Raw genomic sequence first — 15,347 nt, 5'->3', positions numbered from 1 at the left:
CTTTTAATATTTGATAATTATAAGATAATTTCAATATAATATTCGGAACATCTGCAGTTTTAATTAGACGTTGAATATTTTTAGGTGAATTTTATGCTAAATTTCAGCTTTCCAAAGCCTCCTTTTTAATACATGTTTTCTCCTACAACATCAGAGTGCAGCGCCACATTAAATGACAATAGTTTATAGTGATTTGATGCATGTTTTATTTTCAAAATGGAAATATGGTTATAGGGGGGGGGCAGAGCTTTGTGACGTCATATTTTAGGGGGGTCTGACTTTTTATGACGCCGTGTGACGAGGGGGGGGGGGGTAAAAAATCGGCCAAAATCGCGTGACGTCATTTATGGACGGCCCCATAGGTATAATTGAAGCTTAACTTGTTCCGCTTTAAGGGTTCTATAATATAAGGCACATATCTGATGTCTGCACTGCTCAGACGAAAGATGAGCAAACGCGTGATCTCACTCTCATGACGGATTTTTCCGGGTAGTGTAGGTGGTGTAGTGCACGTGTGTGACCACTGGAGGGAGATATCCCAATGAAACACGACAGCCCTTTGAATTACGTTCATTTACAGGTGTTCTTGAAAACATTGCACTTGCCTGCAATGGCACCCACGAGGAGCGTTTAACGTTACTCACATCGTATTATTTTCCAAGTGTATTTTTAAATGCAGTGTATTGTTCAATACACGTGTTGCCTGTAATACAATTATTGCATTCACTAACATGCACAGAGTGAGCCATATGGTGCTGTCCTGTTATATTTCGCGTAGATGCATTCTTATCAAGACAACTGCAGGCCACCACATCACCTGGAATACGCCCAATCTTGTCAGATATCTGGAAGCTAAGCAGTATTGAGCCTGCATAGTGCTTGGATGGGTGACCACTATGCCTAAAACAGATGTTGTAGGCTGTTTTGTGGGACTACGTTGTCAGCAAGACACAGTGCTACAAACTCAATATGTTGTAATGTATTATGCCTCAACGTATATGCTCACCGAGTTCGCTCAGCCACACTGACCAGCGTAGTGAAGTGTGGTGCGCAATAAAACCCTTCCGAGACGCACAGTGTGGGGGGAAGGCCCTCATGCAGCCGATGTGGTTTGGCAAAGGAGCTGTCGCCTTTGCAATGCGAGCCACATGTTTGTTGTGCATTGTGTCCGTGCCGGTGCACGTGATGTTTATGGTGGTGTCGTGTCGTTGCGACTGCAGGGTGAGGGAGGTCCTCCTGGCCCTGCTGGCCCCGCTGGTGGTCGTGGAGCTCCCGTAAGTATCAGCAGTCGCACGTCCACTTCTGTGTTTGTGCACACATCCTCCTTTGATCCAATAATAGAGAGGTTTTGTTGGGGGGTTAGATGGCGTAAATATAAATGTGTCGTTAAACCCGCCACCACCCGACACAGCCAATTAGCAAGGTTTGTCACGTAAACAAAACATGGCAATTAGTTACGAGTTCAGCACACCGGTGTATTGGATAGTAAACCCACGACAATTTCAATTCGAATACGGCATTTCGCCGCTAATTACAGCCATCTTCATCAGGTGACATCCAGAATCTTGAAGAATTCCTCCTGTTTCTGTCTTAAATAGAAGGGGTAAATGTGATGTCGTCACTGTGAGCCGATCAGGTGCGAAGACCAGGGGTTAATGTAGTCATATAAATTACAATAGATACCTATTATTAGTTGGATTAGTCACAATAAATCAGCATACATAATTTATGCACGTGGTACATCCTCCTCTGGACGATGGACAGGTGCTCGCTGACCTGTGACCGGCCTCGCATTGTTTACCCCATAACCTGTCCAGCATCAGGTTTACACATTGAGACATCATTTCATACACCGTGTTGAGTAAAACTGGACAGGGGTTACATTTCTCAAGCTGTCTAATATTATCACTTTAAATCTGTCAACATCTGCTGTTGGTGGAATGGTGACTTAATATAGTAATGGCCCCACCACTTGCTCATGTGCCTTATTAGGCACATGCCAATTATATGATTCACGATCTACAAAAGTCCATGTGGGCTGTAATGGGACGTTTGTGCTATTGTGTATGAGTGCAAGTGCTGGAGCACACATGTATCTACGATCTCATCTGTTTCTGTTTATATTTCGCATTTCAACAACACTGATAGCACCACTCTGACATATTACCCAACCGCTGCACTGATGGTTCATTAACGTTTGTGTACCTCCTCCCATGACAGGGTGAGCGTGGCGAGCCAGGTCCTCCTGGATCAGCTGGATTCCCAGGGGCTCCTGTAAGTGCCACAGATGATCATACCATGAATGCCTCAAGATCATAATTACCATGAAGCACTTATAGACATGGCCAAAGTAAGGTTTCATATCAAGGGATTTTGGCATGTATTCCCACCAATATTTACCTTCTCGAACACGAGTCTTCAGTCCTACCTTCATGGCTATAATGCAATAAAGAGGTGCATTGTTGCATTCATTTTCACTCCACCACACTGAAAGTCATACTCGTCATACGTTCATATCCAAATGCCGCATATTGTCGCACGTGCGGAATGTGTCACGATGATTATACGCGTGTGCACACAGGGCGCCGATGGTATGCCCGGGGCACGAGGTGAGGCTGGAGAGACGGGAGCCCGTGGAGAGCCAGGCCAGGCCGGACCCCCAGGAAACAGTGGTCCTTCTGGCCCTGTCGTGAGTTAATTAATATTTTATTCATTCTTATTTTTACATTCACATTGGGTGTGATAGGTATCGCTTCATGGAAGATCTTGTCAAGGGAAATCCATAGCAATTGTGCTATTATTATTCTTTTTAAATACCAGTATTGAGCAACTTATCTTGAAAAAGTATCCTTTGACTTTAATTGCTTTGCATTATCTAAATGTATCATTGAATGAAACCCTCAAGTAAAAATGTAGATAGGTAAATTTAAAACGAAAGGGCAACTTCAATCATTGCATTTGCCAGTTTCTCGTACATGCAGGCAATGTCCATTACAAACACGCAAATGTTTGTGGAATAGACAGGCAATGTCCACCATTGATGTACGTATCATTTTCTCAATTGCCTTTCTGCACATGACCATGGTCATCCGATCCTACCCTAGGGTCCACCTGGAGCTACTGGTGCTAAGGGAGACCGTGGCCCAGCTGGTCCTCCGGTGAGTACATCCACCAACTATCATCCACCGACTACTACCACTGCTCCGGTTACTCTCAACAGTCCATGCCTCCACAGAAGAAAGGCTCAAATCCATCTCAATCTGATGCAGCCAGGTGTGACAGAGCTGGTCTCTACAAACTAGTGGAGGACTCGAGGACCTGTGAGAGCGTCTAGCATCTTAAACATGAGCCTGTGCTGTGGCCAGTTTAGCAGTATAAAATGTGGAAGCTTCTGAGGGGGCCATGATGTTATTACCAAGAAAGGTATTATAACTGTGTTATGTTATTGCCATCACAAGACGTTGTTTTCTTGAGAGCTAATTTTTCGGATTAGGCCACCATTAAACCCAAATCCTACATATTACATGAACATTACTAATTCGGCAACATTGTTTTTCCAGTAAATATTGTGAGGAGAATTATATTTTCACCAAATATGTGCCTGCGGAATAAAATTTGCAATTTTGCATACAAATGTCCCAATGCTCATTGACATTTCACTTCTGTTTCCAAGAATATAATTGTGCTCGTCATAGGTCACACTAACGTTCACATGTATGTGGCGCATGTGTGTCTCTGTCTGTGTGTGCGTAAAGGGAGCTACTGGATTCCCAGGTGCTGCAGGAAGAGTGGGACCTCCAGGCTCTGCTGTGAGTTGCACTGCAACAGTGTCACTTTCAGCATCAGCCTCCATTTTTATTGCAGCACAGAGGCTTGGGCAGCTCATTTGATGTTAAATCACCACACAATATCAGTAATTGCTCCGAAAAAAATTAAGGAAGAAATTTCGGTGAAAGCTTGTTTAAATCAGTTACAACCAATATGAATCAGAAAAAATAGCATATGTACTATATGTGTAACACATCATATAATACAATTAATTGCTTTCAATCGTTTTCATCATCATCATCATCAGCAGCACCAACGTTGATCAATCTCAGCTCTCCACCGACCTAACACAATTCGTCCAGGTCGGCAACTCACCATCCCCCCACTCATGGCACAATCTGCGTGGCTGTCTTGTCGGTGCCACTCTTAACGGTGAACGGTGTTTGCCGCGTCCAGGGTGGCCCCGGTGCTCCCGGCCCAGCCGGTCCCGATGGAAAGGACGGCGGCAGGGGAATGCGCGGAGAGACCGGTCCCCCCGGCAAGAGTGGAGAGGTTGGAGCTGCAGGACCTGCCGGGCCTCCTGGCGAGAAGGGATCATCTGGCAGCGATGGCCCTGCCGTGAGTGAAGCGCATACGCTTCACAATAAAAACGAGGCGTTGCGCCTGCGAAGGTTATCGCGGTTGAGCTGTGTAGCCCAGTTTCTGAAGGGTCTCCCAGCACAAGGAGAGTAAATGTCGGACCTCGTGCCGAATGACAAAGCGACGGTAGCCCAAAGAGCACTTTGGAGAGGAAAAAAGAAGACGTGTGATACAACACTATTCAAACAGTTTCTCTTCACGATTTCCCATTTGTTAATTTTTGCTTTGTAGTTTACGGACCCATCACTATCTCTTTGCATCCATATGTTCCCCACTGGTGCATGTGGTCTTTCTCCAAGTGCTCTGGTTTCCTCCCACCTGTATAAACAACTCATTAATCGGCTGAAGACATCTTAAAATAAAAACCCAATGCAGGACCCTCCAGTAAAAGAGTCTGACGACTAAGTGCAGCTCTCCTGGGTAAATAAATAAGTACGTATAATAATCATTAGGTATTGCATAAAGCGGTGTTTTGACGAGGGATAACGTATTTCCTCTGTACATGCACAGGGACCCCAAGGACCTCCTGGATCATCTGGTTTGGCTGGCAGCCGTGGTTTGGTTGGTATGCCTGGCCAGCGTGGAGAGCGTGGATTCTCTGGACTTCCAGGACCTGCGGTGAGTAAAACGTCACCCATTGCCCCGCTCGTCACTTATTTTAGCGGCTTGAAGCGGTGTTCATGGCAATGGCACGCTTGTTCCTCGCTGGAAACGTTGGGTTTCTTGGAGTGCAAGGGCGTCGACGTCCTTCATCTTCAGTGTCCTCGTGAGATGCTCACACTTCACCCGGGAAAATGCACTCAACTTTGCATTGACAAATGTGCGTACACATGCCCGGGGTGGTTTGAACATTGTCTATCAGAGCATGCCACTCACTGTGGCTGTCCTGTGTGGATAGGGGTGCACAAAGGTCGTTTTCTACTTCACACATCGTATTTCACTTAAGACCAAAGTGTCTGACAAAGTTGATCAAGTTGTTAAAGTCGAGTGAAGTTTCTCCTTGCTCACACCATAAGGTGGTGTCCTTCATTGAACAGTTTACCATGGTAGAGGCCAGTCTCTTGATAGAATGATGACTGCCATTTTATATGATTGCTTGACAATATTAATAGACTTCCATTCCATATGAATAATAAAATGTTTCAATCCATCCGCCTTTAGGCATTCCAGACCAATGTTAATTAGCAGTATTAATTTAAAACAGCAAAAGCTGGGCTACTTTCGACCAATCCAATTATTTAAATTCATTCATTTGTTTACCCATAACCCCCTCGACAACACAATATGTTTTTAAAACATCAATTGTAGACCTGCACAGCGTGGGGAGGCCCTCATCTAGCAGGAAAAGCGCTGTACACATTTAGTAATACTTCAACACTATAAGGACTTGGCAAAGAGTGATAGATTGTGCTCTGAATGTGCGTCGCACGGCCATATAATGGAGATGATTGTGTGCTGTAGGGTGAGCCCGGAAGGCAGGGCCCAGCGGGTCCCGCTGGAGAGAGAGGAGCATCTGGGCCTGCAGGTCCACCCGGCATCTCTGGCCCATCTGGAGAGAGCGGCCGCGATGTACGCCAACTGCACTCACTCTCACCCAGGCTCTTGCTGTTGTTTTGTTTCGATTGATGTGGGCTTTGGAGTTGCATCTGTTCCTAATACATTCTATGAAAACAAAGGAAGCTCAGCCAAGTTGGACTGACTTCTAATTTCAACAACAAACATTGTTTTGAAATATTGGTTTTGGGCAGCATTTTGCGTAGGCAGCACTTTGCGTAGTCAAAAGACATTTTACTACCCTCACAAGAGCATTGTGTGGCACTAATTTTAAATGGTGGTGTTGAACTGATGAAGCAAAATCCACATTTCTATGGTGGGAACTATAGCCATAAAACCACAAATGTTGAATTGTTACAAAGTGTTACTTATTTCAGTGACCCTTGAGATATGATGAACTGAAGTCAAATATGTTAGGGAAGCCATTTCAGTGGCATATGTAGATACTGACTTGAAGAGCAGTCCAGTGGAGTCAGTCTTAGATGCCAGGAGGTCAAATGGGGATCGGGGAGATGGCCCTCCTTTTGATATGCGGAATATATTTAACAGAGATAATATATTGATTTTCATAATTATTATTATTGGAGGGCCATATTTTAAAATATTGACAGTTGAGGACTGCCCCCCACTTCCCGGCAACACTTGGGAAGTTTCGAAATCTGCTTCTGGTCCACTGGCAGTTGTTAATGGTGGAGGACTTGAGAAAGGCTTGAATAGTAATCTAAACTTTAGAAAAAAAATTGTATTTTACCAGGTAAGCCCCACTGAGCTCTATAGCTATTTTTCAGAAGCGACGAATGAAAGCTCAGTGAAGTGGCTTATCACGTGGAAATGTACAGCGGCGAATACTCTAAATGCATGACGAGTCATTTGTAACACTCGCCGTTTGATTTGTTTGCAGGGAAACCCAGGAAGCGATGGTTTGCCTGGCCGCGATGGAGCTCAGGGCAACAAGGTGAGGAGACAGGACTGTCCCGCTTATACATCGCCCATTGCTTTATGTTGCTCATCAAGTGTTGGCCAATGTCATCAATTGGATCACCAAGTAACAGCTTAACATCTGTTGCACGGAGACATATCTAGTAACCGTGAATGATATCGTGGAATAACAAGAGATATTAATTTGAATTACATTTTCCATTTTAATTAAACAAAAATTGACGAAACTTGTTAAATATATTTTCATAGCTATCTAACACTATCGGCAACTGAATGACTTTCTAAAAAAACGCACTGACAACACTTGGTCATTGGCACGTTGGTGGCCCTGAATCAACCAATGGCGGATGTTGCATATTCCTATGGCAGCAATCAATAAGAAAACAACTGTTATAGTTCCATACAGTGGTACATATTTTATTGATCACAGAAGAATCCACTGTAAATTGTGAATCGTGTACTCTGACCACAACACTTTCCAGCTCTTTTCTAAACATGTTTTCTGCATCGATGGTTTGTCGATGAATTGTCAAGACATTGTTTTAACTGTCTTCTCCAGCTTCCCTATTGCGTCAGCACGCCTATGAGGTTCATTGTGCCCTGTATGTATGCATGTATGTTTAACATTTTTCCTCACCGTACTTAGCCAACGGTTGCTAATGGGAGGTGCGGGTGCCCTGCTTGTCGCACGCTTAGGGAGACCGTGGTCCAGCCGGAAATTCTGGTCTCCCCGGATCCCCCGGCCCAGCTGGTCCTCCCGGAGCCCCTGGCCCTGCTGGAAATAATGGACACAAGGGAGAGGCTGTGAGTTTCCCTTCTCACGTGAACACGATTCTCTTCGCATGTTCGATTGTCCCTCGGTTAAAACGTGCATGTCGTAGATAATGTCGACAGGTTGTAAAGAAGTAAACCACAGACTTATTACCTATAATGCTCCACAGCAGGACGTACTGAGTTCTTGTATAATACTGCAATTGTTAGGACCTCTTCAGTAAGATAAAGGTGCAGCCCTTCAAGCACCTTCCCCTGCTGACGGAATGGCCTTTGCCAAAGGGAGCTCTTGAGAGCCCCTCCAGCAGGTATTTGGCCTGCTCTTCCATGTCAGCCATATGCATTGAAATAGGTGGCAGTACCCACACTCTTCCCAGCTACAAGTGAGCTGCCAATCTACTAACATGGCTTAATGAGTTTTCACACAATACTGCAGTTGTTAAAAAATAAAAAATAAACCGTTGATAACAGCATCTAAATAAAGCATATTGGACCTGTGTTAACAATACGTCTGAGGCTGTCTTATCTTGATTCCATTTCTCATCAGGGTCCTGCTGGTCCTTCTGGTGCTTCCGGTACCACTGGTGCCCGTGGTCCTGCGGTAAGTCTCCTGCCCACAACATGGTTTTTGGACAATATGACTCTCACCCGAAGCGTGTCCTTTTTACAAGCAATCTGAAGCAACAATGCAATAAACATATTACACCGACAAACGTGCAGATATACACACAAATACACAACCATGCATATGAACACGTACACACGCACACATATGTAGCATGCACACATGCACTCGTGCGTACGCATTGTCTTAAACATGCAACTATACACACGTACGCCAAGGAAACACACAAATGGCGCAGAATGTGGGCAACTAAACCAATTTCAATTCAATGGGTATCACTTTCGTCATCACCAGCCATTGCTTATCCATTGCTTGATGGAGGCCTCTCCGTGCCATTAACATCTCACAGTTCTGCGATGTCACAATATTAACTCGACTAATTGCTCCAACGTCTTGGTGATCATCCTCTTGGGTGCATTTTCTAAATGTTTTGCCATTGCATTACCAGTCATGTACATTAATTTTGAGAGCTTGGATAACCGTATCTGATTTAATAAATATAATACCTTTCATAGGCTTTAAAAGCCAGGCATCAGGACATTGTTAAGTAATTTGTCTTTTGTAAGATCTGATTTATAGTATGTCGTCAATAGTCGGCAAAACTTTACCTAAATCCAGCTTGCTGACATGCCTGGTCAGCCTCTAAAACATCCATTATTTATTGCAGTCAGATACCAGTTACACTTAAATATTTCCAAAGAGAAGACGAAACTAATGAAAGGAAAAACAAAACAGTTAATCAGTTTAACACGTAGGCTTTCGCGACCAATATCAACTATAATAGAGTTTTTTTGGGTTAGTAAGGGTTGTCACGTAAACAGAACATGCCAATTCGTCACTAGTACAGCACACCGGTGTGTTGGAGAGCCAAGCCACAACATTTACAAACTAGTTGGCTGTGTCGGGTGGTGGCGGGTTTTAACGACACGTTTATATATTACGCGATCTAACCCAAAAAAACTCTATTTATGGAAAACAGTTAATATCATGTATACCAATTCTGAACTACTAATTCAAATCCCTAGAGGCAAAACATATGAAGATTGGGTGTCAAATGTGCATGGAGCATTACATAACACCCATACGTTATCTCACATTTACTGGTAAATTCTCTGCTCAGTGAGCACCTCGTATTGACTACATGTAATTTTCGTGTACCTACAGGGTCCTGCAGGTCCTCGTGGTGACAAGGGTGATGCCGGTTCCGCTGGAGAATCAGGAATGAAGGGCCACCGTGGCTTCTCGGGTCTGCCTGGTCTCCCTGGACCCCCGGTGAGCACCCAACTCCAGGGCCAACCTGGCTGAGTAGGCGAACGGTTGAACATCACGGAGGGTGCACTGGGAGTAGTAATAGTTTGGGAGAATTAATATTATATTGTAGTTGTATCTACATGGCAATGGAGTGTCTGTCACGTTAATAACTATGCACAGATGTGTCACCATATTTATTTGCCGAAAAAAACATGGTCGTTTACAAAATGCATAATGGTTTTGTATTCAACGTCAAGTTAAGTAAACGCTTATCCCCCGTTCAAACAAGCACATGCCAGTTATTATCTTAATTTGCAGTCCTCAACTCGTTGTGAAAATGTTAACTTTTCTATGGTGGGAATCACTGTTGAATCCGCACAAAGTGGTAATCCACAGACAAATGTTCGGGTTCATCAACCATAATATGAGCTTGCATCCTTACTATTGTGAGTTAAGCCCTCTGCTACACTGCCCCTCATCTATATTGTAGCTCTATAGGTGCAGAACATATTACGATCATACTGTACAAATATGGTGGCCATGCCACTTAAAAATTGTTGGTGGTGTCACGAATGCCTTAAATCAGATTCTGCACTTTACCACGAATGCAATCAAATTACTTTAGAAATGTATGCGTGGTGTTGTGTTAACGGTCTAAATTAAGACGACAATCTCCATGTGTTTTCTTCTCAAAGGGTGCTCCAGGTGACAGGGGCATTGCTGGAGTGTTCGGCTCCGCTGGTTCCAGGGTACGTGACACCCACACCCTCCATTTTTCACTTGCGTGTCACTCACCGAGAACAAGAGCTGTGTTGCTCGACAGGCTTTAATGCGTCATTCCATTGTCTCGTTGCTGCGTGTGGCCATGCCTCTGCGTGTGTACAGGGTCTCCCTGGCCCAACTGGCCCCAGCGGTAAGGATGGCGTCAGTGGCGTTCCTGGCCCTGCCGGCCCTGCTGGACCTCGAGGCCGCAATGGAGAGACCGGTCCTCCCGTAAGCCTTACCCATAGGCCTTGCTGATACATTTTTTATCCCCTCTTTATTGCTTTGATATGTTAATCATCTTCCCCTTGCTTGGTGCATATGAACTGGACAGTAATGGTATAAGTTGCGAGGCAAAACTACAAGAACAGAGATGCTAAACAATGACCTTTATTTATAACTGAGCAAGTTCCCACGGAATAATTTTTTGGTAAGAGGACCTCAAACACAAGTTTCATAGCTTTGCTCTCAGGCATAAGAGTGTTTACAATGAGCCTATTCATTAGCTGTGTGGGCATAGTAAACCATATCCACCTACCCTTTTGGAGTACAATCTATATTTCCCTATAGGATTAAAACAATTATTCACATTTAATTATATTAAAAGCAGCAACAGATCAACTACATTTGCCCAAATCACCCTTAATGTGCTTGATCTTGTTAATACAGTAATTGGAAGCTCAGCAGGCCTAAGCCTAATTGATAAAGAGATGGTTGACCACCAAGGAATACCAGGTGTTGGTAGACTGCTTCGATGGCAACATAGAAATGGATTCTTGAAAATATATTTATAAAACTCGAAGTGTTATCACCTAATATATGTGGGTGCTCCTTGAGTACTCCAGTGTCTTCCCAAAATGTCAAACATTCCCGGAATTGATGAAACATTCCAATCCAGGACTCTTCTAAAAAATTCGTCTTGAGGCACATCAAGTCTTGTATGAGTCAATGAAGTACATCGTTATCGTTGGTGGGATTAATTTAATTGCACCAACCAGCAGCGTACCGAAACATGGTGGGGCCAGCAGTAGCTGACCAGCCTCACTGGTGGAAGTGATGCTCTTTCCCGACTGAGTCAGACGGGGTGCCTGGTGGTGCCTGACGGATTTTGCGCTCTAACCTGTCTCGCGTGGCTCACCGCCGCAGGGCCCTCCCGGATCTCCTGGACCACCCGGCCCTCCCGGCAGCTCCGGCGCTGGCTACGACATGGGCGCATACGCTGGGTTGATGGCACGCCGTAAGATGGGTGACCAGTCTACTGACATGCTGCCATACGGCCTGGTGCTGGACGCCTCCATCAAGGCACTGAACGCCCAAGTGGAGAGTATCACCTCCCCGGATGGGAGCCGCAAGCACCCAGCCCGATCCTGCCGGGATCTCATGCTCTGCCATCCTGAGTACAAGAGTGGTAAAACTTTCTTCTCGTTCTTGTTTTTCATTAAGGTTTTAATTTTTACGTGGGATATTTCGACTGTTATCTACATAGGTAGGAAGATGAAGCACAACCACACACACAGATGTTGTGTTTGTCCACCAGTTGCCTGATGTGGGCTGGAAGTTATTTACACATTATTTAATATCCAGTTATGTATAACTAATGCTATTTAAAGCACCCCATGAGATAGAAAGTTCTTCTAAAAGTAATTTAGCCTGAAAAGCTTCCTGCCATGCCAGGAAATGGCCCCAGAAGATGACACCACAGTGCTAGATCGATTGAAGTTAATAGAATGTTCTCACGGAACATCAGATGGTTAGCAAATATATTCAGTCATCCATTGTATTCATACTCACCTTCAGAGCTGGATTCGGCAACACTACATACGTATGTATACATACATACATACGTGTATGTAGTGTTGCCACATGTATACATACGTATGAAATGTTGTATGTAATGTTGCCATATGTATATGTATGTATGTTGAGCTCCTTTACACACCGCACGTAGCCAACCGTGCTAATCGGTCCGGTGCTCTGATACAAGCACTGCGAGTGTCCCCCAGGGGCAGAGTGAGGCCAGAGAGCCCTAAACAGAGGTGCTGTCCTCCACACACAGGCGAGTACTGGATTGACCCCAACGAGGGCTGCCGTGCCGACGCCATCAAGGTGTGGTGCAACATGGAGACAGGCGAGAGCTGCGTGAACCCGGGCATGCCCAGCCTGCCACGCAAGAACTGGTGGCGCAGCCAGGCAGCCGACAAGAAGCACGTGTGGCTCGGAGAGACCATGAGCCCCGGATCCCAGGTGAGAGCAGGCGGCAACAATAAGGGGGCTTGGCTTGTTCACTGCGCTTACCTCACTATTATCATTGTTGTTTTTAGCAAATTACCCACATCGGATTACCCGCGTTATGAAATTACCCGACGTCAAATTTGTAGCCGCGTTATCGGTGCCTAAAGCAGTACCATGCTGCGACCAAATGTAAAACATTCAGAGGCGGCTTGGTAGGTCACACTCAGTTTGTCATGTGTGTGAGAATGCCTAGCTGCTGGGCTCTGTGTTCGTCAGTAGATGGCAGCATATCAAATAGCCATCTATTTGCGACACTGCCACATGCTGACTAATATACACCAAAAGTTATATCTGTTTTCCTCTCATCATTAATATCGCCACACCGTCACTGTGACACCGCTGTGCCCCTGCAGTTCACGTACGGTGATGGCAGCCCGAACATGGAGGTGCAGCTGACCTTCCTGCGCCTGCTGTCCACCGACGCATCCCAGAAGATCACCTACCACTGCAAGAACAGCGTGGCCTACCTGGACAGCCGTGCCGGCAACCTCAAGAAGGCCCTGATGCTGCAGGGCTCCAGCGACGTGGAGATCCGTGCCGAGGGCAACTCTCGGTTCACTTACTCTGTGCTGGAGGATGGGTGCACTGTGAGTCACGCGCACACACTCGTCGCCCCCACTCGGCGGTCCGCGCGTGATACTACGTGTGCGAGCCAACCTCCTGCAGAGGCAGCGAGGTGCTCACGGTGGCGAGATGTTAACCACCTTGACTGGTATATTGGAGGTCGTGGGTTTCATCGCGACCCTGACGCCTGTATATTTGCAGTTTGCATGTTCTCCCCGTGGTCCCGTGGATTTTCTCCGGGTCCTCCGGTTTTTCCCGCCACATTTAGAAACATGCGTTTGGAGTATTTGGCTGATATACATTTCCATATGATAATCTACTTCACTGGGCTATCATTTATGGCCAGGTCGCTTCTGAAAAAGAGCTGTACAGCTCAGTGGGCCTTACCTCATAACATTTTTTTTAATTTAGAATAAGACTGCTATCCTATACACATAGCCTTTTTGAGGCTGGTTCTATATCATGTGTTGTAAACATTTATTTATACGTATCACATGAAACAATATGCTGTCGAATAGTATATCACTGCAGTTGTGTCCATATTTATATTTGTATTTGAGAATTGGGAGGAAATGGTAGATGTGTGCGCACATGTTCACGTCTTTGTGCGCGTGCATTGCTTGCACATATGCCTCTTGTGTAGTGGTCTCGTGTGTTGCGGTGCATTCACGTTGTCGCTGGCTGCGTTGTGTGAACCCGCAGACGCACACCGGCGTGTGGGGCAAGACGGTGATCGAGTACAGGACGCAGAAGACCAGCCGCCTGCCGTTCATGGACATAGCCCCAATGGACGTCGGTGGTTCCGACCAGGAGTTTGGCGTAGATGTCGGTCCCGTCTGCTTCCTGTAAAATGGACACAAAACATTTCAATATGTAAAATCCCAAAATCAACTCCCAATTCCCCCTCTGCAGACACGACACCTTCAGAACTGCTGCACTGAACTGCCGACCTTCATTCTGGTCCCCAGCGGCCCATCCACACGCTTGGAATTTTGGACTCTGTAAAGCAACGTAGGTGGTCAATCAAGTTTCCCCCTCCTGGTCTGTTCACCAGCAAAGCTTGAGCGAAGGCAGGTTTCAAACTCAGGCGGCGTCCTCTGAGCCTTGGCCACGTGCACTGGGGGGGTGGGCACATCGCATGAACCCTCCCTCGCTCTCGGTCCACGGTTTTCCATACCCAGTGGCGAGAGGAGTGGGGTCTTGACGCTGTTCTCACGACAGCCGTGACAAAACGTCCCGTGCAACATGTCCGGTGCACGCCGCCACATCTCACCACTCCTGGGAAGTACCGTGCCTGACCTGCTGCATGGAAGTGCTTACCATCACCAGCTTCCGTTTGCGGACTTAGCTACCTCAGTCAGAAGCAACGCATTAAGTTGGAAAAGGAGTGTTCAGATCTGGATGTCAGGAGTTCATCAGTGCTTCTTATCACATCGTGTGGCTTCAGTTTCTACAATTACTCAATTTGCTTGAGATCCAGTGAGTCCAAGTGGTGCTATAAATCTTGATCGTGTTTAGGTGCTCAATGTTGGCGTTTTTATTTCATTGTCGCTATTTTGTAAAATTCGCCTTGCTTTCCAAAATGAAGCCTGTGGATGGGTGCATTGGAACCATTCTTCAAAAGTTTATTCTCACACACAAAAGGGGACAACCGTGGATCTAATGGGGACAAACACTAAAGTATAATTTGAAACTATTTGCGTATAAAACGACCACAAAAATAAAACTGTTAAGTGTTTTCCACAGAAATTTGAACATCAGGGATTCTTGATTATTTTATATAGTTGGGCCAAGGAAATAGCTTTTGACGCATTCCTCCCCCTCCATAGGCTCTATAGCACACTTTTCCACCAGCGTTTTATTTGTAAGAACCTAAAGCAAAAAATGTTGAACCTTTGTTTAATGTTAACCATAACTGGGATATGTCAATAAAAATCTTAAATAAAGAGCAGTGTTTTGTGGTTTGGAATGTTGCTACGTTGTGTTTCTTCTTCCTTGCACAGTCAATGTATGAAAGGCGGTCAGGTGTTTTCGCATACAAGACACATTTTGAAGAAAGTTTCAAGGATGGTCACAGATGAATTTTGAGCAGGCTCCTCGGTATAAAAGTTCTGGAAAATGCCAGCCGCAGACCATCATTGTTTCAGCCACTGACATGTTAGAGCTGCAGTCTGCTCCACAC

General features: G+C 45.4%; 1 protein-coding gene across 1 annotated transcript in view; it reads left to right on the top strand.

The window, feature by feature from the left end:
* Positions 1 to 15,111, top strand: part of LOC144732787 (uncharacterized) — a 48,771-nt gene extending 33,660 nt beyond the window's left edge. Inside the window, exons 30-47 of the mRNA XM_078614769.1 lie at positions 1,221 to 1,274; positions 2,221 to 2,274; positions 2,582 to 2,689; positions 3,105 to 3,158; positions 3,756 to 3,809; positions 4,225 to 4,386; positions 4,918 to 5,025; positions 5,869 to 5,976; positions 6,863 to 6,916; positions 7,597 to 7,704; positions 8,219 to 8,272; positions 9,461 to 9,568; positions 10,243 to 10,296; positions 10,433 to 10,540; positions 11,456 to 11,717; positions 12,366 to 12,553; positions 12,955 to 13,188; positions 13,868 to 15,111. Of these exons, the coding sequence (XP_078470895.1) occupies positions 1,221 to 1,274; positions 2,221 to 2,274; positions 2,582 to 2,689; positions 3,105 to 3,158; positions 3,756 to 3,809; positions 4,225 to 4,386; positions 4,918 to 5,025; positions 5,869 to 5,976; positions 6,863 to 6,916; positions 7,597 to 7,704; positions 8,219 to 8,272; positions 9,461 to 9,568; positions 10,243 to 10,296; positions 10,433 to 10,540; positions 11,456 to 11,717; positions 12,366 to 12,553; positions 12,955 to 13,188; positions 13,868 to 14,014 (2,019 nt within the window). The 3' untranslated portion in view covers positions 14,015 to 15,111. The remainder of the gene's footprint in view (positions 1 to 1,220; positions 1,275 to 2,220; positions 2,275 to 2,581; positions 2,690 to 3,104; positions 3,159 to 3,755; positions 3,810 to 4,224; positions 4,387 to 4,917; positions 5,026 to 5,868; positions 5,977 to 6,862; positions 6,917 to 7,596; positions 7,705 to 8,218; positions 8,273 to 9,460; positions 9,569 to 10,242; positions 10,297 to 10,432; positions 10,541 to 11,455; positions 11,718 to 12,365; positions 12,554 to 12,954; positions 13,189 to 13,867) is intronic.
* Positions 15,112 to 15,347: the final 236 nt, after the last annotated feature.

This window comes from Lampetra planeri, chromosome 1 (genome assembly GCF_965212315.1).
Source record: "Lampetra planeri chromosome 1, kcLamPlan1.2.h2, whole genome shotgun sequence".
Taxonomy (NCBI): domain Eukaryota; kingdom Metazoa; phylum Chordata; class Hyperoartia; order Petromyzontiformes; family Petromyzontidae; genus Lampetra; species Lampetra planeri.
Note: the sequence above shows the minus strand (reverse complement) of the source record. Positions and strands in the feature narration are given on the sequence as shown.